Source organism: Rhea pennata, chromosome 24 (assembly GCF_028389875.1).
Source record: "Rhea pennata isolate bPtePen1 chromosome 24, bPtePen1.pri, whole genome shotgun sequence".
NCBI lineage: Eukaryota > Metazoa > Chordata > Aves > Rheiformes > Rheidae > Rhea > Rhea pennata.
Window position 1 is genome coordinate 6666335 of NC_084686.1, and position 26738 is coordinate 6693072.

Consider the following 26738-nt stretch of genomic DNA (forward strand, 5'->3'; position numbering starts at 1 on the left):
AACCTGCTATTTATAATGTAGTTCTTAAAACTCAACAGGACATTTTTCTCAAGTTAAGACAGGAATCGATGTTTTTGTATCTTTAAGTTGGTCTTACTCCCCAGGCACTCACCCTGTGTTCAGCACTACGCAGTCCCTGATTCTGAGTGTTGAAATGTCTTATCGCCCACCAGGCAGTGATTTTGTGTGTAAAAGGGGAGGGGAAGAAAGGGACCGGTTATAATGGAGTTAATTTTTTTCCTGATAACCAGCAGCTAGGAGCTGCACGCAGGATTGTCTAGCTGAATTTTTCTATTGAGCACTCCTGTATTTGCTTTAAGCATACATGAGTTGATTGGGATCTGCAGGCAATAGGGAGTGAACAGTACACACAGTAGTACATGTGTTTTTGAGTGCTTGAAAGGTTAAACATGAAGGCAGGTTTGGCGACCTAAGGTCTGCCTGCTAGAAAAAAAGACTTTGGGGCAGTGGTGCCCCAAAGCATCTGCCTCTTGTTGTTTCTGATCTGTGTTATCTGGAGCAGTTGAAACGAGTTTTCGGTTGCCTAAACCTTTTGAAATGCTTTAGATTTGGGAGTGGATTTAGAGTTCGTCTGTTTCTTGCCCCATACTTTTTTAAACAAATGCTAGTTGAACCAGGAAAGGATGTTCAACTCCCAGGATACCTTCAATCTTTTCAATAAAGCCCCAACTCTGCAATTAATTTAATCCTCTTTTCTCCTTTTGGTCAGCCAGCAAGATTTGAGAAAAGGAGCCTGATGTTGTTTTCATTGCTCAGTCTGGAGTTTGACCAGAATGTCCGTCTGTGTTGTAGGGGTTTTGTCGTGTGCGCTCGGTCTGCTGGTGCAGGGTGGGAAGCTCATGGAATTTGCATCTGCAACCTGACAGTACAAATATCCCGTCTGAATGCACTGAATGAGAGAAAACAGCAGGCTTTGCACAGCTGGTTTCAACAGCTACATTTTTTCAGCTCGACAAAAATCATCTTTGCTTGTATGTTTAAGCAAAAAACTTAGGTGTTTCTATCCCAGATATTTGAAGACTTTTGGGCAAACAGATGGCTTAAAGCTCTGAGCAGGCCTCATGCAGGGGAAAGTAGTTAGTTTATTATTAGTAGTAATCGCCAAGTTGTGTGTAACCTCATAGAGGAGCTTCACAGGTCACCATGTTTTCTGCCAGAAGTTACTAGTACGAATTGTTATGTCTTCCAGTACTGGAGAAGGAGGTGATCTCCTCTAGTTTTTCAGAAATCTGTTTTAGCCTTTGTGGGTAAAAGCTGTAAGTCTGAATTACTCACGTTTTTGTTTTTGGTAGGCTGTTGCAAAAAGTAATAAGAGAATAGAGTTTGGAAAAAAATGACACGTTGATTGAGAAAAGTTGATGTGGGCCTAACTTTAAGGAATAACCCTAAATGCAGTGACAAAATAGCTTTGCAAGACACTGCCGATATTTTAAGTTCACTGGGAGCTCTCTAAGAAGTCTTTTTGCCTCTTTGAGTGTCCTGCTTTGTATGAGATAAAGCAGTCAACATACTGTGTTTTGTTTGTCTTTGCAGGCGCTTGCAGCCAATGCCGGGACAGGGTTTGCAGTGGCAGAGCCTCAAATTGCTATGTTCTGTGGGAAGCTAAATATGCATGTGAATATCCAGACTGGGAAATGGGAACCTGACACTTCTGGGACCAAGAGTTGCTTTGGAAGAAAGGAAGAGATTCTGCAGTACTGCCAAGAGGTGAGGTGACTCCCCTGGGATCTTTGTTCTCCATGTGATCTTCACTCTTCACTGCTGCTGAGGAGTTGGATGCTAATTTAGCCAGTTAGTAGAAAACTAGCCCTACAGGGGAGTAACTAGTTTTTGTCTAGTGCAGTTCCCTGAACCGTCTTGCTATATTATTGCCTGAGAGGAGCAGGGGGAGCACTGCAGCGGGGGTTAGGAGGTACCTCTCACTTAGGCTGCCACCTGAGGTCCTTGCAAGTCAGAGAAGTGTGTGTACCTGCATCCACATGGTTCCTTTGAGTGTTCTGCCTTTGGGCTTGTTAGACCAGCCACAGCGCTGTATTCGTTGCAGAGTGGAACCTGACAGCACCTCACATGTATTCTAACTGGAATGCGGTTGGGTTGTTACCCGGGACGTGTTCAGATCAGCCAGAATGTTAGAAAAATATTTTCATCTAAATGTTGGCAGAATTTTTAGGCTCTTCATGCCTTCTTGTAAACCCTTAATCTCCTTTCATTGTGCTCCAGATACTGTAGCATATTGGCCTTGAAAAGTGTGTTTAATTATTCCTGTGAGGTGACAAGCATGTAAAATATCCCAAGGAATGTTTTTTTTATGGTGGGAAAGTGTGAGAGCAGACCGTGTTCATACTGGCAAACTTTTAGAACCCTTTTATAAGGCTGATGTAACTGGAACTACACTTGGTTCATGTAACAGAAGCCTAAATATAAGTCAACATCTAGACTTGAGGACTTGACTTTAGTGGGACATGGGGGCCATATTAATACGCTCTAAAAGGAGGCATGAGGACACCTGAGTGATTAGGTGCATGTTTGTTTGACAAATGTTGAGGGAGTCGGAGGATGTTACTAAACCCTATCTTTCGGTGGTTGCCCTCTTCTGGAGGGTATTACACTGTCATTGCACTTGCAGAATGGGGCTGGTAAATGCTCCTTGTCTGCCCCCATGCAAAGCCAAACACCTCAGCTTAAATTGCTGATGAAGGCTCTTGGCCCTAACCTGCCTTTCTACCGCCACATATGAAAAGTGATGACACATTCCTTTTACTAAGTGTGGTGTGACAAAGAGCTGGAGGCTTTCGTGTCTTCAGCTCTTGTAAGCTTGATTCAGAAGAGAATGTGTGTCCACGTGTACATTTGAAGCTTATTTTTGTTTAAAAGGATCAGCCTCTCTACTCTGGTCAGGAGCCCCTTGTCGCTTTCTTTGCCTTTTCTGGGTAGAAATATATTTATGGCTCTTTCAAAACAGATGTATCCAGACCTTCAGATCACGAACGTTGTGGAAGCCAACCAACCTGTCAGCATCGACAGCTGGTGTAAGAAAGGGAAGAAGCAGTGCAAGGACCACACTCACATCGTTGTGCCCTACAAGTGCCTAGGTGAGTGCTTGGTGTGATGCAGAGACCGCCGGGGAGAGATGCGTTTGTGCAGTCTGGGGCAGTGGAGCAAAGAATTGCCTTCTGGCTTCTTTGAGAGAGAACAAATCAAGTTTATAAGGCTGCCATTTCCATGTCCAGCTTCCACCAGACCGTTTTTATTTCCATGAGATGGAACTCTGTTTTCTTCCCAGCAGATCGACAGTTTGATAACAGCTGTGTTGGAATAATGGTGCCTGGCGTGAAAAAGAAATCCCCATTCTCTCTGCGACTGCCTTCAAAGCCTGAAGGCTATTGTATTTGAGTATCACAAAGACATTGGGATTTAATACACTGATCCTATTTTTGTGGAGCTTTAATATTTTGTTGCCTTGGAGACTTAAATGCTCAGTGTGTTCAGGCTTCCTGCTTTGGTCTTGGCAAGAGATTCCTATTCTGTTTCAACTGACTATATTTAAACTTAGTTGTTTCAAAGAGGCCTTGCTTCTTGCAGCTGTATCCCATGTCCTCACTTTGAACTGTGAAAGAATACTAGATAAACTGTGATAGCGTTCATTGTACTTCTGAGTATCTCTCCCCTCACTCAAATCAAGCAGCATGCATAGATTGTTTACCTTGTGGCTTTTGTCCTGTAGGCTGTGACTAACACTGCACTGTCTCCTTAGTAGTAAGCTTAGTTAGCTGGCTGGATCCCTTTTCCAGTTATCCACTGGAAAAGACTCTTTTAATTATGTGCAAGACGTTTTGTGCTATCTTGAAGAGTCAATTTGTGATTGCAAGTAACATTCGGTGAAAATTAGTATTCATAATCCTTAGATGTATCTAAGGATAGTGTGTGGTTTGACGTAAGGGAACACGAGCAAATCCACTGAATTATAGAGGTACTATTCCCTTGTACGTAATGCTTTCCACTAGAAGATGATGAAGCACTTCATAAGCACTAAATTTTGTATGGATGCATCCTGGGAAAGAGGTGCTACTCTCATTCTATAGATGTGGAAATTCAGCTGATTATACTGAGTGCTTCTAATGGAAATAAGGATAAAAGAAAGATCTGTGGACTTATAATGTGTAATCTCTTTTGAAAATAATCCTTCCCCAAGTGTATTCTTCAGCTGAAAATTAAGCTGATTTTAGTGACACTGCACTAAAATTTGATAAGCATTAAACTCTCTGTTAAAAGCCTTAATTGGTGTCTTCTCTCAGAAATGTTTTTAACTTGTAAGGCCATCTTGTAAGGCAACTTTGGATTTCAGATCTGAGTTGCAAGTCAGTCTATACGTGCATAAAATATCTCCCCAATCTCTTTATGAGTCCCTGGGTTGCTTGTTGTAAATGGATGATGTATGTCTCTGGAGGAAAGTATGAATTTTTATTGCAGTTGGAGTTTTTCTGTTGCTGCTTGCATCTTCCCTGCTGCAGTAATGCACGGTCCGTCTTGAGGTAGGATTTTGCTGTCAGACCATGTTCAACCTTCGCTCCCCACCAGCAGGAAAGCTCTTTGGTATTTCATAGGAGACCCCATCAGTGCTCTCACAGAACTGTGGAATAAAGGTTACAACAGGATGATGGGAGCAGGGCTGAGCGTGGTGAGGTGTGAAGAGACTAAGCTGTGCTTGGTTTTGTTTTTTCTTTCTTTCTTCCTTTGTGTGTGTGTGTGTGTGTGTGTGTGTGCGCACGCATGCTCGCAGTGGTCATGGGTGGGGAAGGTTTCCCAGTAGTGCACACTGTCTACTGGATTTTCATTTCCAAACTGAACTGTGAGAACTTTCCATGTCCCTTATGTGAAGGCTACTAGGATTCAATATTTCTGAAAATTGTTGCTTTTATCTGTGCTGTTTATTATTAATTATTGGTTTTGATCAGTTTGAATCTTCTGCCTTTTGACCCCGGAACCATAGCTTCTTGATTTTAAAGCTTAGTCAATTTTGCTTTTCTTACCAGAAATTTGTAACTAACCACTTGTGAGAGGGGAGAAGGAAAGGCTATTAACCCAAAATTGGCATATCTTGAGAGAAGAAAATGGAAAAAATACCCTTTGTCTATTATGTCTGTTGATTTAAAATTTAACTTATTTCAGAGGTGTGTCAGGAAATAAAAATGAATAATATGTTGTTCATGGCTTGTCAGAGATGCTGATGAATGCCAGTTGATCTCATCGTCTTGTAACTGTTCTCAGATAATCTGTCCTTAAACTCTGTTTTAAGTTGCATATGGTGTGCAGGAGAAGCATTCATGGGCCTTTGGGGCCCCATTAGGGACCTGCAAAAAAACTGGGCTCTCGAAATATTAAAATCTTTTTTAGAGTGTCTAGTTAACGTTTTATTTTAAAATTACTGGAAGTGGCATTTAAATCTACAAGACAGGAAGAAAAATCTCAATTCTGAGAACATTATATTTTGAATCCTGGTCACAGTGCCGGTTAGGACTTCTGGGCTAAGAACGGGAAGTAATGCTCATATTGCATATAGTTCTGATATTGATTTGACATGTGTCAGCACTGAATGGAGTTGTGGCAGCTCTTTGGGCTAAATAGGTGTTAAGTCCTACTAATTCAGAGCCTGCAGAGGAGGCCGATTCTCTCTTTCTCCTTCCTCAAAAGCAGAAGTCTGGCCTTAATGTTTTTCCAGAACTAAATCATGCTGGTCAGATTGTGGTTATCTAGATGTTGGAATACTATGTGTTTGCTGACTCTGGGTTTACTCTGTTTTTTGGGCTATGTAGCTTTTATTTTCCAACTTTCTGTGTTTTGGTTAGGCCTGTCCGAGCTGGGGAATGTGCTGCAGTTGACCCTGAATCAAGCCATCTGGATACTGTTAAAAAAAGCAAACAAGACTTACTCAGATATCCAGATACTAAAAAACGTGGATAACACTTGAGGCACATAAAAATTTCCAGACCATTACAGCAACAGGCAGCATGAACTTGCTTTGGTGTGGTACAACTCGTTTAGAAATTGGTGGTTGAGTGGTTTGGAAATTGCTGCATACAGATGTGCTCTTTTCAAAGATTTACGTGAAATCTCTTCAGTCAGTCCTGTCTGTTTCATGAACAGCTATTTATTGACTTGCATTATAAGCTTTGCCTTCAGTTCAGCTTTAGGATTTGTTTAAAGTTTCAGTGGTTAGCACCTATTCCAGTTTTTGTCTGGGAGACTGAGGCTCTATTTTTCAGTAAATTTACGTAGATAACTGCTGATCTGAGCTGCGTACATTAAGAATAATATGCCTCATGCAAACCTTAAAGGCACTTACAAACTAAGCGTAATGTGGGGAGTTCTGATACCGTCTTCATCTCCTGTTTGAGATTGTACATGTGTGATGGGAGAAGTAAACTCTGGATGTTTCTTGTTTTCCAGTGGGTGAGTTTGTAAGTGATGTCCTGCTGGTTCCGGAGAAGTGCCGATTCTTCCACAAGGAACGGATGGATGTATGTGAAAGTCACCAGCACTGGCACACCGTAGCAAAAGAGGTAACTGAGCCGTTGTGACAAGAAAGTTTTTTCTGGACCTGTCCTCTTGGATACCTGCATATAGTCTCAGATATTACACTATTGGAGCATCCCAGTGTTTCTCTGTTATTCCCCCATTGTAGTCTATGTACTGTGGCTAAAAGCAGCCTAAAACTTTTTAAAAATACTCAAGTGACTGAAAAAAACCTGTGTGGTTGAGTAATTCTTCACCCTTGAAGAGCTCACCTAAAGTAACTTGCCCAAGATCATACTCTAGGATGGAGCTAGGAAGTAAAATCAGGTCTACGGGATGCTACTCTAACCAATAACCATCCTTCGCAGGGTGGTGGGCCAGAATGTTTAATATTTGTCTTACATATTTTACAGTAATGTAGCTGCTAGTGGGGATTTGGTTTTGAGGGTTTGCTTGGGGGCAAAGTGGACTATATTTTGACTGTTTGGTGGAAGTTTTACGTAAGAGGTGGATTATCTTCTCAGAATAATGCTAACCCTTTTTCTTTTTTTTTTTTTTTCTTTTTTAATCCGACTGACAAAAATGTTACAAATTCTCTGCACACTCATTTCAGCTGGGGCTAAAACAATAAATGTACGTGTTTTCTATTCTGTAGAAAGAGCAACATAATGTTTAAATTTCAATGACAGTGTTAGGAAAGATGAGATTAAGGAAGTGCCGATTGGAACTTCCTATTCCTTTAATTTCCAGGGAGTAAAATCCTGTCCCAAAAAGCATCTGCTAGAAGAATCACCTTCTAATTGAGGACAAACTTACTAATGTCTCTAAACAGCAAAATTAAAAAACACTTTCCTTCAGCATAATTGGGGAACTTCTCTGGAAGTATTTGAATTGTTTTTACATGTAACAAAACAAAACATTAAAGAGATCTGTTGCGTATAAGAAAGCCTTTTTGACTTCATTCTTTTCTGTAACCCTATAAAACCATATGTTTCTTTAGTTAAGAGCAATGTGTAGAAGTACTGTCTACTCACAATTCACATTTGGCTTTTACTCGAATTATCTAGTTGATTTGCTTCTACAGCTGTTACAGTAATCTTGACATAAAGTGCATTTAAATAATTTTTCACTTGCTCCATTATATGTGTAGAGAGAAGGTGTAATGAAATGACTGACTGAAAAAGCAAACAGCAACTTGTTACTTTGTAATGCTCTCTCCCTTGTGTTGGCACAAAATACCTGGCTATTTTTCCAGAACTTAACCAGGCTAAAAATCTAGCAGTTGCTTGGGGAGGGGGAAGAGGGTGTCTGATAAATTAACAGTAGGAACTGCTTCATGGCTGCGATTTGAGACCTTCTGGGGGTTCACCTTATTCTAAACAATTTTCAAATCTATTTTTCTTTAATGTTTAGACTTAGGTCAAAGGTTGCGGTTGTGTTTCTGCTGTAAAACTTAAGACCACTGGTAGCATCCTTGGGACCTGTGATAGGCAGACACTGACTTTATCCCAAGCAAGAGCATGATGCTAAAACTGACATAAATGGGCTCCCCTTTCAGGCCTGTCTGACGGAAGGGATGATCCTGCACAGCTACGGCATGCTGCTGCCCTGCGGAGTAGACAAGTTCCACGGCACTGAGTATGTATGTTGCCCTCAGACAAAAGTGGTGGATGAAGCTCTTTCCAAAGAGGAAGAGGATGAAGATGAGGATGAAGACTATGACCTTTATAAAAGGTAGGCTTCTTGCTGATATACATATTAACAACTCTGTATGTGAGGCTGCTGTTACTCATTTCAACAGTGACTCCCTTGTGATGAGGACTGAGGAGATCATCTGTGCTTATGAATCCCCCAAAGGAGTGTCCTGAATGTGAAAAAGCCTTTCAGGACGACAAGTGACTTTGCAGCACTCTTGTTACTGGAGGAGTTAAACAGTCCCCTCCTTTCATCCTTAGTCAGTCAAAATGACTGTTTGGTTGCTACAATAGTTGCTTCCTCTAAATATTATAGACTTTTCACTTTCTGAAAAAAAACTATTGAGCAAAAGGTAAGGAACCCCTGCTGAGCCAGAGGCACAAAGAAGCTCTGCCTGTAACAACAGGTATATCGGTAATGAGAGAAGTCCTGTTGCTGCAGTTGATTGCTTGATCAACGGTTGGTACCTTTATTTTTCCATCTCCTGTGTTTCTAAAAGAGATGAAAAGAGAATTGTTATTCCAGTACATGCAAGGTTGGCTGCAAAGTGATTAGCATTAACTTTACCCTCCTAATTTAACTTCATCCCTTCAGTGAGTTCCCTACAGAGGCAGATGTAGAAGACTTCACAGGAACGGCTGTGGAGGAAGATGAGGATGAAGAGGATGAAGGGGAGGAGGAGGAGGAGGAGGAGGACGTGGTAGAAGATCGTGATTACTATAATGATAGCTATAAAGCAGACGATTACAATGAAGAGAACCCCACAGAGCCCAGCAATGACAAGACTCTTTCTGAAAAAGAAGTTAGCGATATGAAATGTAAGTCATGTTCTAGGCTACAAGACTCTTGCTTCCTTGAGAGTATTCTTATTGGTTTTTGGTTGGTGACAGGTTTTTGATCAGGTCAATAAATGCCACTTTGGAAGTTTTATTTGCCAGATAAATTAGCAGAGGAAAGCTGATGACGCTTATGTTTCAAGCGTTGAGAGAAACTCTCCTGGATGGTGGGACACGTTTCCAGTTAAACAGCAGTTTTGCTGGCGGAAAGCCCGGTGTTTAGTACTTTGAACAAGTACCTCCATGAAGGTGCAATGTAGAGTTGGAAATCAGTATCTGTGCAGATCAATTTTGGAAAATTTGAGAAGATATTTGGGGTACACTATAAATTTAAAATTGTAGCTTTGAGTGATTACCTCAGAATTGGTGTTTTATACCCAGATTACAAAAAGGAAACTGGAAGTGGTGGGCCAGCTTCTACAGAGGTGGCATAAAGGTGGTTGCTGGCCATTTGATCTTAAGGAAGATAATGCAGTGCCCCCTTCCCAGTCTCTGTGTTAAGTGGCCATAGCTTAACCAAGGAAAACATATCAATGCTATTGGCCCACATCTATTATTTAAGTGTTTTGCTGTAGCTTCTGTCTAGTGGCAAGTACTATTGCTGAGAGCATTTGCTGATTGAGTAGTGCCACCATCCTATAGAGCGCCCTATACTTTGTTACTTTGTGTGTGGAAGTGTCTACAGAGGAAGGAGGAGGGGAGAGGGAATGAAATTCAGTTAGCTTCAGATCTCTGAATCATTGCCAGCAGTTCTTGCATCTTGTTGGTAAAATGCCAGCATGCTGCAGATAATTTTACTTGCTGAAACAGAGCTTAGATCACATGTGTGCAGGACTGTTAGAGGTCTGCAGGTATTGAAGCACACTTGGAACGGCGTGGTTGGAGTGTCTCTTTTGGGGGTACGCAGTCTGTTTTCCTGAAGATCTGTGAACTGTTGCTGTCATACACAATGTATTCTTACGCTTGCTCAAGGTAACTCAACTGCTTATTCTGACTGCTTATTGGGAAGGACTCCAGCGCTGTGTAACATACCATGGCTACATCAATTACTTTGCGTTTCAATATTTAGCCTTTAGATGTTTCAAATTTTAAAACCTAACAGCTCAGACAACCCCTGTGATCGTGTTCCACGTGCTTAGTCTACCTTTTCACTTGCTGTTATACCTGCTCACCTCTAAGACGTCAAGTTTCTATCCAGGCAGAGTGCAACTGAATGGGGTGTCTTTGAGTGGTTTAAGCAGCCCTAATGGGCTTTATTTCCATCAGGCTGATTTTAGATAGTGGAGGCTCTGTCACTGGGAAATGAGGCCTAATGCTATGCCAGAGGCCTAATGCTATGATATCAGCAAAATAGATCCTTGCTGTTTCAACCTCTAGCTGAGGAGAATCGTTCTTGCATGTGAGCGCTCCGTGTTGAGACCCCTGCTTGTGTAGCTGGCTGCTGAGTTCTTGCTCCAAAACAGCAAGAGCAGCTTCACAGGATACCACTGGCAAACCTTGTGATAGACATTTTTGAAAGTGCCCTTAAAAAGAACAAGAGAATGACAAAAGTCCTTTGATTGATGAAGTGGTAACGCTGAGGCTAACGTGAGTGTCCCAGGAGAAAGGTGTGAGCTAGAGCCACCACTGAAACGTAAGTCGCTTGGCAAGGCCTGTGCTCCTCACTAGCTCATGTTCTAACCCGTCTCCACACAGCTGTCTGCTCCCAGGAGGCGATGACAGGGCCCTGCCGGGCTGTGATGCCTCGTTGGTACTTCGACCCTAACAAGAGAAAGTGCGTTCGCTTTATATATGGAGGCTGCGGAGGCAACAGGAACAATTTTGAGTCAGAGGAGTATTGTATGGCTGTGTGTAAAAAGATGAGTAAGTCCTGCCTCCCACTGGCCCTTTTGCAGCTAGCCACTGTCTGTCTGGCGTTTGGTGTCTCCTCCTGCTTGCCTAGGTCAACAGAGGATACGTGTGTAGCCCATCCTTTCGGTTCTGGTGTCTGCAGCAGTTCTGTCTGTCCTCTCGCAGCAGTCTCCTCTTGTCTCTGCTTCTCTTTGGATTTAACTTCCCTGGGAAAAGTGGCTTCTCAGCGCATGCTGTCTGTGCTGCTTGCCACTCTTAACAAGGGCTTAGTTATCATCTTCCATGTTTGTAGCAAGGAGCAGGGGCTGTGCCTAAACTCTTGTTAGGCAAACAAGCAAGCTTATGTGTTTTCATAACTGGCTTTTTTGCCAAATATATGGGAAGGGAGCACTTGCTTTCCCCAGTCACATTATCTTGCATATGTTTGACCAGTCGGTCCTGAAAAGCAGGCTGCTAATTGCCATCCTCCTGGTAATAGACTTTTTCTTGCTCTTATATTTTGGGAAAACATCAGTAAAATAATACAGAATTCAGGTTCCCACTTTCAGCTCAGTTTGAAATATGAATCATGACTCAATCCCTGCATTTTTGAGAGCTTGAGGTTTTTGGCACCAGTTTCCACTGGCTTTTATGTCAGATGATAAAACTACCAAAAACATTTTAACCTCCTTATTAATCTTATTGTTGAACTCCAGCACTTCCACCTCGGCTACCATTAAAGCCTTTTGAAAGGCTTTTTGTGTTATCTGGGGCTTGGCAGTCTGACTATACAGCCATAATCCTGTTTACAAAATGGCCTTCATGCAAGTGCTTTAGATTGGGCTGATCTAACTGAAGTGGTGAAATAAAAGATGCGGATGTCAGGAGCTTTTTGTACAAAAGTTTGTCCTGTTTCAGAGGGATTTGAGGCTGGAAAGAGACTTCTCTGTGTCAAAGCCTGGTTCAGAAATGCCATGAGCAGGCCTAGAATACAGTACTGATCTGGCATTGCCCCTTGCATGCACAAATAATGCCTGTTTTGTATGTGGCCATTATCTCATGCAGTAGTTCTTTCCCCTTCTTCACTCCTCTCTCTGCAGTCAGAGTAAAGGTTTGTGGATTTAGGTGCATGCTGGAACTAAATTCTTATCCTGTTCATATTGAAGTGCAGGGTAATTTTTTGTTTGAAGCGTGCTGTCTTCTAGTGAGGTGTTGGAGGTTTCTGCTGCCTAAAGTGCTAAAATGGTTGAAGAGTTCCTGTGATTTCACCTTCTGAGTCCCCTGTGTTAAAGCACACTGGTTGAGCACATTGTATTTGCCACAGGTATTTTCAGAAAGGGGTTTGGAATGTGTAGTTCCTAAAATTGTAGCACAAAAAGTTGATTCAGTATTTCCTGAACTGCAGTGTATGCAGTCAGAGGCCCTGTCATGGATTTTGCAGCCTCTTGAAACCATCAGTTCTGAAATTTTATTTCTCCGCTTGCTGGATTTGAATGTCTTACAGATGCAAACCTTCTAGTTTATTGGACAAGTGAATTTGTCTCACTGAGCCTCCTTCTGTTGCTGTCTTGTCTAATATCATTTCCTGTTACTCCTGTGTGGTGCATCTGGTAGGGAAGGTAGGTCTGAAGTGTAAAATATTGGGTAGTGTTCTGTGCGGATTTACTGTCAAGCTCCTTAATCATGTTAATGATGTCTGGAGCCAGCTTGTCAGTGAGCAGCTAGTGCACAAAATGTCATTTAAACTATCCAAAGCCAATGTGAAAGGGAAGAGGAAACAAGTTCTTTATCCTGCAGTCCGTGTCATTCTGTTGCTGGAGCTGAATAATGCTTCTCTCTGAACTAATGAGAAGCCTGAACAGGTGCTGAGTGCCGCAGTGCATTACTGTGTATTTGGGATGATGTAACTAACTGATGTTGTACAGTAAATTGGCAGCCTAAAGATACCAAAATGGACTCTTGGTAGGTGGCGGTTCAGTAAATTCAGCCTGCCAGATTGTTAATTCTGCAGGCATGAAGATTCCTCTCCCTACCTGTCCCTTGCAGTCCGGGATCAGTTTTCTGAACCTTTCTTTATATGTACCTTCTCTTTTCAGTGCCTACTGATGATGTAGATGTCTACTTCGAAACCCCAGCTGATGACAACGAGCATGCTCGCTTCCAGAAAGCAAAGGAGCAGCTGGAGGTCAGGCACCATAACCGCATGGATCGGGTGAGCTTCTAGCTTTATTCTTCTGTACTGTGTTGCATGGTTGCCGCCCATGTTCTTCTGGAGAATGCAGCCGTGAGCTGACTTCCTTTGCCGTCGCCAGCGTTCTGTGTGTCTTTCGACGTGACCATGCAGTGGCAGTTAGATTTTGTTTTCTTTAAGGTGTTGGAAGAGAAATCACTGGGGACGTTCAGCCTGCTGCTCGGAAGGGTTAAGTGCTAGGTTTAACCCTGCAGCAGCTCTTTTGTGCCTCCAACATCTAACTGTGCTGTGTAAGGATCTATCTGTGAAGGCAAATTAGCCCAAAAGATCAGACATAACTTTCTCTTGTTACTTTGTGCTCCTCTTTTCTTGTTCAGGTGAAAAAGGAATGGGAGGAAGCAGAGCACCAAGCCAAGAATCTCCCCAAGGCAGAAAGACAGACTCTCATTCAGGTAAGAGTCAAAGGACTGAAAGAGGAAAGTTGCTGGTGTTTATTCTCATCATCTCAATAAACTAGATGAGAGATGCTAATATTCAAAGCCAAAAGCAGACTGAGATGGAAAAGTAGCTTTTCTGTTCCATCAACAATGCCTCTTAGAGGAGATTTGTCTCAATTGCATGTTTTGTTCTTGAAGCTGGAGATGATCTGATACTGTGCCAGGTCCTTTCCCAAGCCCAGTAGCAGGAACCTAACTCGCCCTGCAAGTGTAATGACAACAGAGCCAAATTGTAACCTTAGACCTTTGGCATGTTTTGCACTAAAAATTGGCCTCATGGCCCAGCTCAGTTTGGCCATGACTCTCTGGGCACGTGCTTCCTGTTTGGGCAGTTACTGAAAACCATATAGGCACCAGATGAAGCTGGTTTGCTGCCAAGATGACAATTTTCTGCCTTATAAGAAGAATTTGGATAGACTATGGAGTTAATCAGGAATACTCTGGGTATTGGATTGTAAGGGGCAGGCTCTTCTGGCAGTCACAAGTGTATGAAGTTCCCTCAAACGGATAAACATGTAAGTAACTAACTCCAGCTTTTAAGCTTGCTTTGCTTTTTCATCCTAGAACATGGTTTTTTTTGCTTTTGTCTCTGCTTTTTTTTTTTTTTTTTTTTTAACATAAACAGATTTCAAAGAATGGTTTAAGTTCAAATTAGTTTTCTGTCATCTGTAATGCAGTATAATGATATTTAATGAGCTGTTCTGGTCCATTTGGAGATACTAGTAGTGACTCTTCTAATAGTATGTATGGGGATTTGATCTGAATGTACTCTGATGAAAAGCCCCCTCTACACTACTTTTGTAGACTTTGTGTATTCAGATGAATGACTTTAGGGTGAAGGGATCTATCTTGTTCCCATTGTACAGGGTTGAGGGAAAGATGTGATGTTACGTCATTCAGCTGAAAGCACAGTCTGCACTTCCTGACTCAAGAACTGGAGATTTATCTGCACGGCCATGTGGCCTCTTCATAGACCTTTGAAACTCATCGTGAAGGAAATTTGAAAGGCAAATTGCAGCTGTTTAACAGATCCTGATGCAGACTTCATATTTGCAATTTAATGTCCTTCTCTCCTACCATAAATGCCTAGAGCATGCAGTGTAGGGCAGGCTCTGTTTATTCTAAGGAATTCTGAGAGTGAGTGCCCCTGAAGAAAGCAGCTTTTCATCCAGGCCCTTGTCTTCCCTCTAGCACTTCCAGGCAATGGTTAAATCTCTGGAGAAAGAGGCAGCGAGCGAGAAGCAGCAGCTTGTGGAAACTCACCTGGCACGTGTGGAAGCGATGTTGAATGATCGCCGTAGGATTGCCCTGGAGAACTACCTGGCTGCCCTGCAGGCTGACCCGCCCCGGGTGAGTTCCTTCGACCAAATGTGTTAGAGTGGGTTGCTCTGGGTAGACTGAAAGCTGGGAACAGCTTAGTGAGAAGACTGCCTGTGATCTGGGGCAGATGCTGGGAACAAGTCCTTGATATAGCTTTCTCTACCATATCTGCACTGAAGACCTAGCTGTGAATCCTCTGAATTGTATCGTTCTGTGCTTGCTGTTCGGTTAAAAAAAACCCTCCACGCTTTCCAGTGTTCATGATGCATAGTGTTCTGAGTCAAACAGACCTGGGTAAAAAGGTTATCTGAAGAGGTTAGCACAGGTGACTGATCTACCTGGGAGCAAAGCAGAATCACATTTCGAGTGCCATATTTCAGCTGTAATTTTTATTTGACTCAATTCTGCTCCCTCAAATTCTGCAGCCTCACCGCATCCTGCAAGCTCTGAAGCGCTACGTTCGTGCTGAGAACAAGGACCGACTGCACACTATCCGCCATTACCAGCATGTCCTGGCAGTTGACCCAGAAAAGGCTGCACAGATGAAATCTCAGGTAGAAGAATGTTTCTGTCAAGAGAGGCTTTGTTATCCAGCAGTGGCTGTCAGAGACTCTAGAAGCCATGCGTCAAGTCCTCACGCTAATATGCTGGGTACTATAGCAACTTGACATACTTGTGCACTGATCTCTCATTCTGTATGCGTATTGCCTGTCACCAAATATGCTGTCTGTACAGTTTTCCTTGGAATATAACCCAGTGTTAAGAATCTAGTATTGAGATAGTGCCTTGGAACATCTGTTTTTAACCACAGATTACTATTGGTCACAATAACAAGTCTAGGGCTTAGAACTAGTTCAGTATCATTTTTGTATCTCTTTTCTCAAGCAGCCATGAAATTGTTTGCTGGGAATTTGGTCATCTTTGAACAGACTTTAATTTCTTTCAAGACTTCGTGTCTAAATGTTCCTTTCATTAGTCTTATTTTTCAAGATACCTGTGCTTTGAGTGTGTGGAACCATTTTTGTGATATTACTTGTAAGCAGAGTCTTGTGCCTTTGGCCAGTTTCCTTGTTTTCAAAGTGTAATCTCATAATTTTGCCAAGCAGTTGACTATAATTGTTAGTTTTATTAGAAAATCTGTTTTGATGAGTTTATTTTGCTTTGCTGCAGCATGTTTCGCTCTTGAGTATCCAGAAAGTCATTTTCCTCCTGCTGGGTAGTATATGTGAATATGTTGCTTCAAATGAGTGTCAGATCTGACCAGCACAATTTTAAGAGTATTTGCAGATATTCCATAAACCTATTGAGTTATCTCCCAATTTTTGTTTTTGCCCCCAGTCTTAAAATGGTGGAAGATGTACTGAAGGGCCCAGAGTGAGAATGGCCTGTTAACATTATAAGATCCTTCCAGAAGGATACATCTTTTCACAAGTTGAGAGAGAGAGAGAGAGAAGCTGACTTGCTAGTAGTAGATTTAGGAATCTAATCTGCATTTTATGAGACTGGAGTCTGTTCCTGTCACTGCTAGTGAGGTGCAGGTGGCAGTTACTTTCTAGAAGTGAACCTTACATTCGGAGGTGCCTGGTCCTATGAATTTGATGTTGATTCCAGGAGCTAGTGCAGTACTTCAGTTCTTGTCTGTCTGGTTTTCTGCCACTGATTTTTACCTTCTCACTGAGCTGCGCATCCTCAGAGAGACTGGTAGTAGTTGTGATATTTACAAACTGATGTTTGGCTTGTGATGCAGAGTATATGGTAGTGTTTTCAGAGACAGCTCAGTGTATCAAACACAGTCTATCCTGACCTTTTATTCTGATCTGCCAAGAGCCCAGGAGGGAGAGCATGAACTGTATGCTTCAGCTGAAACCTAAACAGTCCTTAATTCATTCTGAAGGCTGCAGTGTCAACAAATTGACATGCAAGGAATGTGGGTGGTACAGTTCAATTTCCATTCGCTTTACTTTTCAGATGCACTTTAAGCTCTTAAATCGATTCACTTGATTGACAAGCTGCCACATGTAAAATTAAATTACTTTCATCCTTGCTCTGAAAGGTCAGGTACACGTCAGACTGTAAAACAGGTCCATTCAACTCCTTAGCTTTCTCCAACATTTGCCCATCCATATTAATGTTTCTTGGTCTGCATGATCCCTGATTATGCAGCACCCTCTGCAGGTCAGGCCTGACTTCACTGGTGAACTGGACGCAGGGAAGAGTAATTTGAGGTTGCATTGAATTTGCATTTATTGCTAATATGAGGGGAGAAGACAGTTGCCAGTATAGGATATAAGGGGTAGAAGCCAAACGTAATATTACTGTTGTTCTGAAAGGCACCTTTGTTCTGCAAACAGACTTGATAAATAATACAGTCCACTCCCTTTGCACATATATTTTCTATTTTTTAAATATATTTAAAAATTTTAAAATCCTTTAAAAAGGGTGAAAATTCATTTAGTGAAGCGCCTAACTAGTAGTTACATGAGATTAATTGTGACAGTAGTCAGGGTACGGGAAATAGTTTCAGTGCTTTTAATACAGAAGTGATTATAGCAAGAGTCAGCTGAATCCTTTCGCTCACCCCCAGCCCTTCTGAAAATACTGAAAGTGTCGTGTACAAATGGCCAGCTTCAGTGAAGCATGAAGTATTACAAAGCATCAGAGTATTGGACTAGATGAATCTGTCATCCCATAATATTGCCTGTCATGGCAAATCCAGCAGTGGGTATTTCATTTAATAACTGAAGTACCAGTCAAGCAACTGACAGCTTTTGCCTACTCCAACACATCTTGTGTGTTTACAGGTGATGACACATCTCCATGTGATTGAGGAGCGAATGAATCAAAGCTTGTCTCTGCTCTACAAGGTGCCATATGTGGCTGAAGAAATCCAGGATGAGATTGGTGAGTGACTCTCGGTGCCAGCTCCCATGCCACCGTGTTAAGCTAGGATATTGTAACGAGTGAAGTAAGCCCCCAAAAGATTGCCAGCTCCCTTGAGGATGCCCTCAATGACAAGCACTTGGGCTTAGGTGGAGGCACCATGAGGCAGATATTTTCTGGATTTTTCAATACAACAAGTCGAAGTAGCAGAGTAGCTTGTCCTGAGAACAATCAGTTTCCTTAGAAAAGAAAAAAGAAAAAAAAAGTTAGCAACATTCAGGCTAGCAAAGCTGTCTTTCAGGTTGAGATAATTTGAAATAATTGAGAAATTGAGATCAAGGAATATAAGCAGCTGCTTTACTCTAATACAGGAGCTTAATCCCATCTTGCCAAAACCTCTTGCCCCATCAGGTGTCTTGGCCCTTGTTTATATGTTTTTCTAGCCTTGGGACTTCAGCAGACAAGATAAGATAAGATGGCAACTCTGAGCAGTGTTCCCCTGCAGCTCTGCGTCGGCTGCGTTCAAACTGTCTGCCCCTTTCTGATTCTGCCAGGCTTCATGCAGTCTGTGTATGCTTTTCTCCTATTCCTTTTAGATGAGCTACTTCAGGAGCAACGTGCAGACATGGATCAGTTCACATCCTCCATTTCTGAATCCCAGGTGGATGTCAGAGTGAGCTCTGAGGAGAGTGAAGAAATTCCTCTAGAGGGCAAACCTTTCCGTCCGTTCCAGGTGAAAACCTTCCCAGCCTTGTCTGAAAATGAAGGTATGTGGAACCGAAAACGTGAGTTCACTTGCTTTACAAACTGTAGTCACTTTCTCTTAGCTAGCAGACCAGCTCAGTGGCGTCGGATGCCCCATCCCTTTCGGTCATTAGGAATAAAATAGTTGCCTCAGCAGTACTCATCAGTCTGTCCATTTGAAAGAGGCAGGGCTGCTAGTAATTTGTACAGTGCTGCTGCCTTGATTCCTGTTTCATCTGTTTTCAATATTGTTTTGCCTCTTTCCATTTTGCAGAGAGTGTTAATTTTTTTTTTTTTTTTTTTTTTTAACTGTGTGACTTAATTCTGGAATTCATTTTCAGTCTTCAACCAAAATGCTCTCATGTAACGCTAAGCCTTTTGTGCTGTGATCTGCTGAAGGGTTATAGGAATTCCCTTCCCCCCCACCCCTTAATATATATGTTCTCTGTGTCAACGGGTGTTGACAGCTGGCGTGTGCGTGTGTATTTATATTAAAAATGTTTGAACAGGGTTCTGAGCTTAAAGCTGTAGAATAAAAGCTTTTCTCAGGATCTGACTCAGAAATCATGCGCAAGCCTTTTTTCCTTTCTCTCTTAATCTCCTTTCTCTGCTATTTTTGTTTTTGTTTTCCCTCCTGCTAGATCCTCAGCCGGATTTGTACCATCCAATGAAAAAAGGTTGGTTCTAAGCTGCTCCCTCACAGTGCTCTCTGTCACTCTCCTACCTTCTCAGTGTGTCTGATAGCTTCATTTTAGTTTCACACTCGCCTTTATTTTCATTTCCCTTCTCTCATTTAGATCAGCAGCGTACAGTTTTACAGTTTTGCTTGTTTAGGGCTTGTGTTAAAAAAGTGAGCTAGTCTGAGTATTTGATTCTTCGTGGTCCTCTCTGATGTGCTAGCAAGGTGTCTCAGAATGCACAGGTTAGCTTCGTCACCCTCAACAAATATGGGCCTAGCAGTCTGTCTGAAACTGTGCGGTACTTCATATCTCTGCATTTGTCCTCATGTTCATCATTCTCAAAATAAACTTTACAGTGCTGGTGGCAAACAATCTAGAGGCTATTCTGCGTGCCATGGAATCTGTGCTTTCCACCCGATGACAGCACTAAACTAGGAATGAGGGTGCCACAGCAGACAGGCTCTATTTTGCAGCTAAGTGCCCTCAAAGATATTATAGAGTACAGCTCATCAGGAGCAGGCAAGCTAGGAGATTTCTTCATTGTGTTTATAGTCTCCTTGTCATCCCCTTTTCACATGTAGCATTTCTGTGTCCTAGCCAAGTCCTATGTGGTTGTCCTGTTCTGCTTTAGCTCTTTATTGATTTGTAGCAGAGTGCCTGGCTAAAGAAAAGGGCTGACTGGGTTGTAAGAGCAGCACAGAGGTATTGGAGTTAAATGAAATCCTTTCTGAACCTACTGTCTCAGGTAAAGATCAGGCCCAGCTGATCTGCAAACCCAGATTTATTTCTCAAAGTAGGAAGGGAAGACTCGTTGTCAGAATGCTCTTGCAGTGCAATGATATGTGTACAATGCGTTGGGAATAATCCTGTCATTTTAATCTGCCTTTGTTTCCAAATGCATTGTGCAGAATTTCAAAGGAGAGCAAAGGATTTTGGTAGTAACTATTAAATATGAACACAGGTAATTTTGTAGTGTAGCAAAGGCCAGAAAGCTTGAAACCCTTTTCATTATCATTGTTTCTCTACAAATGTAAATCACCTTCGTCCTCTTGTTGAACGAGGTACAGCTAATTCAGTGTACAGCCTGCACTGGAAAGAACTGGGATATCGTTTAGTTTGATTCTTGGCTGGTTGTGGTGTTTTTTTAAGGATGCTAAGTATAGACTGATTTTTCTCTCTGTTTAGGTAGGTGGAAGAGTTTCTGATGGGGACAGGGATCACTTCCCATTCCCCCCCTGCTTTTCTTCACTGCCTTTTCACTGTATTTCACAAGGGCTGCTGGGAGTTTTGGGAGGGCGAGCGGAGGGTGGAGAGAAGGGCGTGTGTGTGTGTTTTTCCTGAGAAAGTATGTAATCTAAAATGTGCCTTTGAGCTGCGCGAAACTGGATGTTATTTGGTACAGCGCTCGGTGACAAATAGCAAAGCTCAGTGCAGAGCTCCCAGCCCTGGAGACTATGCTACATTGGCTCCTGAGAATTGGATAAAGCAGCCATAGGCCAAAAGCTGACACAGTAGTTCTCTAAAAACTATTTGTGGCTCGTCTTTCCAGAAAATCCAAATCATTAACTTTCACAATAACATGACCTGCTTCAACAGCCGTGGGAAGTCAGGCTGGCAGTCTTGTCCGTGCTTGGAATCTGATTACTGTCTGCAAAGAACCTTGCAGGAAAAGGGGATGTGGTAAAGCCCTAGATGCTTCTTTGGGGAGGAGTTGGAGTGAAATGTTAGTTTCCTTGGCATTTTCAGGCAGTAAAAGCTTATCGTGGTAAAAGCTTGCCTTGGAGCCAATTAGCCTTCCCTTGCATCTCATCAGAGAACACGTGCCAACTTCAGCAGCAGTTGGCATAATGTCTTAGCTAACCTGCAAGCTCAGCAGCTTGTGAGGAGGGCGTATGCAATCACCTGCAAAGTGTTAAGTGCTGTAGTAATATTTTTCCCACCTCATGCTCCTCTTTGGAGATGCACTGCTGCAGGGTTCGGGCTTTGTCGTTCTCCTGCACATAGTGATAATGGAAAACTCACAATCTCCTAACTTGTTGTGCTGTCGTAGGTCCGAGTATCGTGCATCGGCCTCTTCTTTTGTTGATCTGATCTATTTATAAATGTTTCAGATCGCAACAGTTAATGCAGAGCAGCCTTCTGTTAATTGATAGTCTTTTCTTCAGCCTATGCTAGTTTCAGCCTAGAAACAGTTGAGTGATGTTCTGGTACACAGGGTAGCGTAGCTCTGGGCTCCTTCCTTGCCTTGGGATTTATTGTTTCTGGACTTGTGCCAGATATGGGACAGCTTGTTACAGAGACAGCATGGCTGGTGACCTTGAAATTCTTGTTCCTGAGGCACTTGCAGATGCGCTTGATTTCAGAAGAATGGATGATGCTGACTGTGTGGCTGAAAGTGTTCCCTGTGCACTGGCCCTTGGTGGAGAGGATGTGTTCTTTAGTTACGGGGGTCATGTAGAGGGAGTGGTGACCCTGGCTGACGCCTGCAGAAAGGAATTACGTACTCACAATTCATACTATACGTTGCCTTGGCCCTTCTAACAGCAGCATTTAACCAGTATGTATTTCTGGATTTACACCTCAGTATGTTTTGGTGAGTCTTATCTGCTCCACTCATTGCCATCTCATTTCCTTTCATTAACAGAAAACCCCAATATCACTTGTCACTGTAGCATAGCTTATGAGCTCCCCTTCTGACACAACAGCATGAAGACAGATTAAAAATCAGCAGTTCATGCGGTTAAACTCACTAGCCATGGCAGCTCTGTAGGCAGTCGTTCCTAAAGTCACTAGGGGGCTGACTAATGGTCTTTGCCTTGCTCTTTTGGTGCAGGTTCTGGCATGACTGAGTTGGATGGGCTGATTGGCGCTGAAGAAAAAGTGATTAACAGCAAGAACAAAGTGGATGAAAATGTGGTGAGCCCTCCAACCTTTATTTTGTAAAGCAAAGCCTGCCATGGACACTAATTAATATCAGTGGCTTATTTCCACGTCTCCTTCCTGCTTACAGAATGTCAATGTGTTCACTACCCATATGGTATGGGGGAGGTAGTTTTCTGACTATTGTAGACTTTTAATACTGATAAGCATCAGAGGGTGGGAGGGTGAGGGAAGGCGAGAGATCTAGATCTTCAGCGGTCTAAGCTGGTGAAGCGTCTGATTCAGTAATTGCTTTCCCAAATGCAGATGCTGTTGATAAAAACTTCATTGAGTTAGGTAGCTTTCTGTCTGAGTGCACTGAAATTGGTGTATTCCACCTGTCTCCCCAGGTATTTTTGACAACAAGATAGGCCTCACTTTTTTTTCAAGGCAAGTGACTCGGTAGGCACCCTGGTGGGTTGGAGTTAGCAGTAGTTCTGTCTGTAGTATGAAAAATTTGCTAGGTCCTAGCAGCAGCTGCCTTGCCTCAGTCACCTGGTTTTTTAAAAAAATGAGGGTTTTGAGGACTTACTTTCCCAATTGTTTTAAAGCCACAGGTTAGATCTTACATGACAGAAATGCTCCATCCCAAACGAGGACCTGGTTTTAATTTGGGTCTTTGCTTTGAGTTAGTCTAGACTTTCCTGAGGTTGCAGTACTAACTTAGTTGATTCTAAAAGTGGCAGGCTATCTCATGCCTCTGAGAGCAGGGGAAGGATGGTAGTGGTTCTTGAGCCCTTGCTGCTAAATGTTAAAGGTCTCTTCTGGCTTCGTATTCTTTGTCTTGCCTGTTTCTTGTGGGTCCTTTCGTAAAATGCCTTCGTAACTATTTTCAGGTAATTGATGAAACCCTTGATGTGAAGGAAATGATTTTCAATGCGGAGCGTGTTGGCGGGCTGGTGGACGAACCGGTATGTGTGCGGGCACCCAGTCTATTGATTAATAAATTCCTAAAACTGGATTTCTGTTGCTCTGTGTTACTGAATTCCAGGGCTTCAGTATGCTCGCGGTGCTCTGGAGAGTTATGCAGGGTATCGTATAGCATTCCATTTCTGCATAAAGATAACAGTAACTAGTGAAAGCATGTGCATGATAACTTGACTCTTCTGCTGCGAAAGTGTTTTGCGGGATAGGAAGGCAGCCTGGGTCAGTATCTGTCCAACCGTGTAAGTGAGGAAACAGTTTTGTGTTTAGTATCCTTCTGCCAGAAAGACTAAATATTCATGCTGTCAAGTAATGAGAGTCGTGTCTTGATACTGCAAATGGGGGAAGACCTTACCGGTGGATATCTCTTAGGTGTGCATTTTATCAGCCTAACTCCTGCATCGCTCCTCCTCTACAGACCCCTGTATGTTCTTTTCTTCCCTCTAGGATAATGACAACGCCCTTCGGGATGACTTCAGTTTCAGCAGCAGTGCCCTTATTGGGCTCTTGGTGATTGCTGTTGCCATAGCTACTGTTATAGTCATTAGCTTGGTGATGCTGAGGAAGCGGCAGTATGGGACCATCAGCCATGGAATTGTGGAGGTGAGAAACAACTCGTGCTCCATAGCTGAGGATGAAAATAGTCAGCGTTGACTCACATGTTGTGTGTAGGGGGTGAAGATGGCAGTGTTGGCAGTAGCTGCCAAGCCATCAACTGCTTTGCTCCTAGCTAGATGGGACTTAACGCTATAGATGCTGACATTTTCATCGCTTATGTATTAACATGCAAGTACCAGTCATTAGCATGCCATGCTGGGACCTGTCGCTTCACAGTTGTATTTGCTTATCGCAAGGAATTCAATTAGCCTTCCCTGTCTGGCTCAGGATAGGATTTAACAGTAAATGAGCTTTTCGGGCGATATCTTTAGTAAAGGAGTAAGTCAGTCAATCTGTAGTAATTTGTCCTCCCAACTAACGTAGCAACTATTAAGACATTATGATCAACTGAACGTGGAGAAGTGGTTCCTTCTTATTCCTTCCACTCCCAACGTGCACATTTCTAATGGCAGCCTGATGGAGTTTCAGAAGGCTGCATTTCTCCTTTCCCAGACGGTGACTGAAGTAATAATGACCTGCTTTGTGAGAGAAGAGGGACCCAAATTTGTAATGCTAGCTAACTTAATAGGGGTCTGGAGAGAACATCCCCAAAGAAGCAGGGACAGGCGGGAGGCATTAAGACCTGAACAAGGAACTCTGTTAAGGGAATTATTTTTTATGGTTTGCTTGTTTTCCCATTTACTTCTTGCCAATGTTTTCATCTGGAACTTGCATAATGGCTGTTGTTACTCTCAAATAAGGCCTGCAGATACTTCCCTTGACCAGTAATTGTCTGGCCTTTTTAAAGGTGGACCCAATGCTTACCCCAGAAGAGCGGCATCTGAGCAAGATGCAAAACCACGGCTACGAGAACCCCACTTACAAATACCTGGAGCAAATGCAGATATAAAAGAGATGAAGATGCAGTGGCCCTGATCAGAAGAAGAGCGGGGCGAGAGGGCCAAAGTGGTCCAGTGTTTTGGATCAGCTACTGACCAACAGTTGCTTCAAGAGGACTTCATCTTACATTCAGAACTCCTGGATCATTAAGACTATAATTACTACTGTAGAGTTGCAATTTCCATTCTTTTAAATGGGTGAAGAAATGATAATATAACAATATGATATATAAATCTCCTTAAATGGGAAAAATGGATCTATTGCAAATATTTGACTGAGATGTAGTTTTCTTTTTTTTTTTTTTTTTTTTTTTAACTGAAGAATACCAGTTCCGTTGTACTGTTGTCTGATACAAGCTCTCTATATATAATGGGAAATGTTGATTTTTATTTCTGATAGACCACCTGTATATTGAAGGTCATTTGTACCAGCTCGCCTTGTAAAAAGGAGACAGTTGTGGCTCTTCAGTCATTCTGGCTTTTATATATAAAGCAGTATTCTTTTTTTTTTTCTTTTTTCTTTTCTTTCTTTTTTTTTTTTTTTTAAGTGAATTTTGCTGGGAGTTGCAAAGAGATTAATTTAGAGTTAGGAACTCTGAAAGCATAAGCAAGGAAGCAATTTTGAATGATAACTAACAAACAACAAAAATGATAACAACAAAAAAGAAAAAAAAAGAGAGAGAAAAAACCCATCCTCATATAGCAGTGGTGTGCGCCCTGCTGCTTAGCAGTCTGGGTTCTTGGAATCAAGACTCCCTGGAGGCAAGGAGTTAAAAGGCTTCTAGCATCTCTGTTTTATAGCTATTCTAGTGGAATGTTAGAACATGGTTTGTGCGTACGGGGGTCTGCACATTCCCCTTTCAGATTCAGTTCTGCGCTAGAGCTGGAAGTTCCTGGTAATGAATTTAAATCCTCTGATCTGAACCAGTTTCCTTCAGTACTCACCTGGCATTAACAGCCCCTTCTTGCTACTACTTTCTAATTTTTCCTAGCTCTCCTGCCTCACCAACATGGTAAGTAGTTAAAGAGATGCAATTTTTTTGAACCTTTGCATCTCTTCCAGTGATGTTGGGCCCTAGGCATGGTTTTAGTCATTTGCCCAGAAATGACAAATGGTTGCGATAATCAGTACCTTGGGAGCCGACGAAGATGGAGTCTGCTTTATCTGGGGAGAGAAAAGAGGGCTAATTTGGGAAAGGGATACTGCCTGCTTTAAGGGAAATTGGATGCATAGGCCCCGAGAAGAACAAATGGGGTGTTGTTCCACTCACCATCATGTCTTTGTAATGCTTGTATAGTTGGTGTTAATGCTCACGGCTTTTTTAAATCTGGAGGTTCTGGTAACCTGTGGTGTATTTTTTTCTATTTTTCCTGTGACTTGACTTTACTTTCTCCTTCCATGTCTCTTCCCACTATGCACAGATTTACCTGCAAACTCCTTAGTGTGGTCTGTGGGGAATGTACAAAGTTTAAACACATCAATAAACACTTTAACTTCCAGATTGTTTCTTCTCTTTATTCGCGACCTCCCTTAGTTTCCCTGTTCTCCCACCATGTTCTTGTCAAACCTGTGGAGACTTTTCCTCGTTTCTTTGTGACTTCTGCTTCACTTTCTCAATGTTAACATGTTCCTTCAAAGGAGGAAAGCTTATTCTGCCCTGCCCAGAATCTTTTGTGGTACCCCTGGAGCCTGCTAACCTTGGCAGAGGGAAGGAAGCAAGATTCGAAGCCAGCGCCCAGGACTCCTGAATAACGCTGTAACCTCAGACTGCAGCCATTAGACTCTGGAGAGCAGGTCAGTTAGAGCCGTGGCTGCTTTTCATGTTCTGACTGTTGCTGAAATGCATTGCAAAAGGTTAAGCGGCGGTAAAATGCCAGAATCGCTCCGTGGCTGGAGGCAGCTGCTGGCACAGCGTCTCAGAAGGAGCAGAGCCAAAGCGCTCTGTAAAAGAGCGAGCTGTTCTTGCCGTTCGGCCATCCACCTGCGCTTTCTAGCTGGCTGTGGAAATAGGGCCAAATTGTGGGGAATAGGATTGGGTAATACGGCGATGGTGCTTTAACTAGACCCACTCCAGGAGAGCTGGCTTCAGGCAGGAGCCTTTCTTACATGCAAGCCCTTAAAAATAGGGTTGGATGGAAGTAGGGAGGCTGCGGAAGATCTTCCTGTTCCCAAAGGGCATACAAGGACATGG

At 42.6% G+C, this 26738-nt stretch overlaps 1 protein-coding gene across 4 annotated transcripts in view; it reads left to right on the forward strand.

Moving 5' to 3' along the window:
• The window catches only part of APLP2 (amyloid beta precursor like protein 2), a 50166-nt gene extending 24120 nt beyond the window's left edge, over window positions 1-26046 (forward strand). Inside the window, exons 2-18 of one of the 4 annotated variants that reach the window (XM_062594383.1) lie at window positions 1555-1728; window positions 2984-3113; window positions 6469-6581; window positions 8093-8268; window positions 8824-9047; window positions 10761-10928; window positions 12992-13107; window positions 13464-13538; window positions 14775-14933; window positions 15329-15457; window positions 17705-17804; window positions 18380-18550; window positions 19169-19204; window positions 22041-22123; window positions 22963-23037; window positions 23498-23653; window positions 24456-26046. In XM_062594383.1, coding sequence (XP_062450367.1) covers window positions 1555-1728; window positions 2984-3113; window positions 6469-6581; window positions 8093-8268; window positions 8824-9047; window positions 10761-10928; window positions 12992-13107; window positions 13464-13538; window positions 14775-14933; window positions 15329-15457; window positions 17705-17804; window positions 18380-18550; window positions 19169-19204; window positions 22041-22123; window positions 22963-23037; window positions 23498-23653; window positions 24456-24557 — 2187 coding nt within the window. In that variant the 3' untranslated portion in view covers window positions 24558-26046. The remainder of the gene's footprint in view (window positions 1-1554; window positions 1729-2983; window positions 3114-6468; window positions 6582-8092; window positions 8269-8823; window positions 9048-10760; window positions 10929-12991; window positions 13108-13463; window positions 13539-14774; window positions 14934-15328; window positions 15458-17704; window positions 17805-18379; window positions 18551-19168; window positions 19205-22040; window positions 22124-22962; window positions 23038-23497; window positions 23654-24455) is intronic. The other 3 variants (XM_062594384.1, XM_062594385.1, XM_062594386.1) reach the window with 3 other exon arrangements.
• Window positions 26047-26738: the final 692 nt, after the last annotated feature.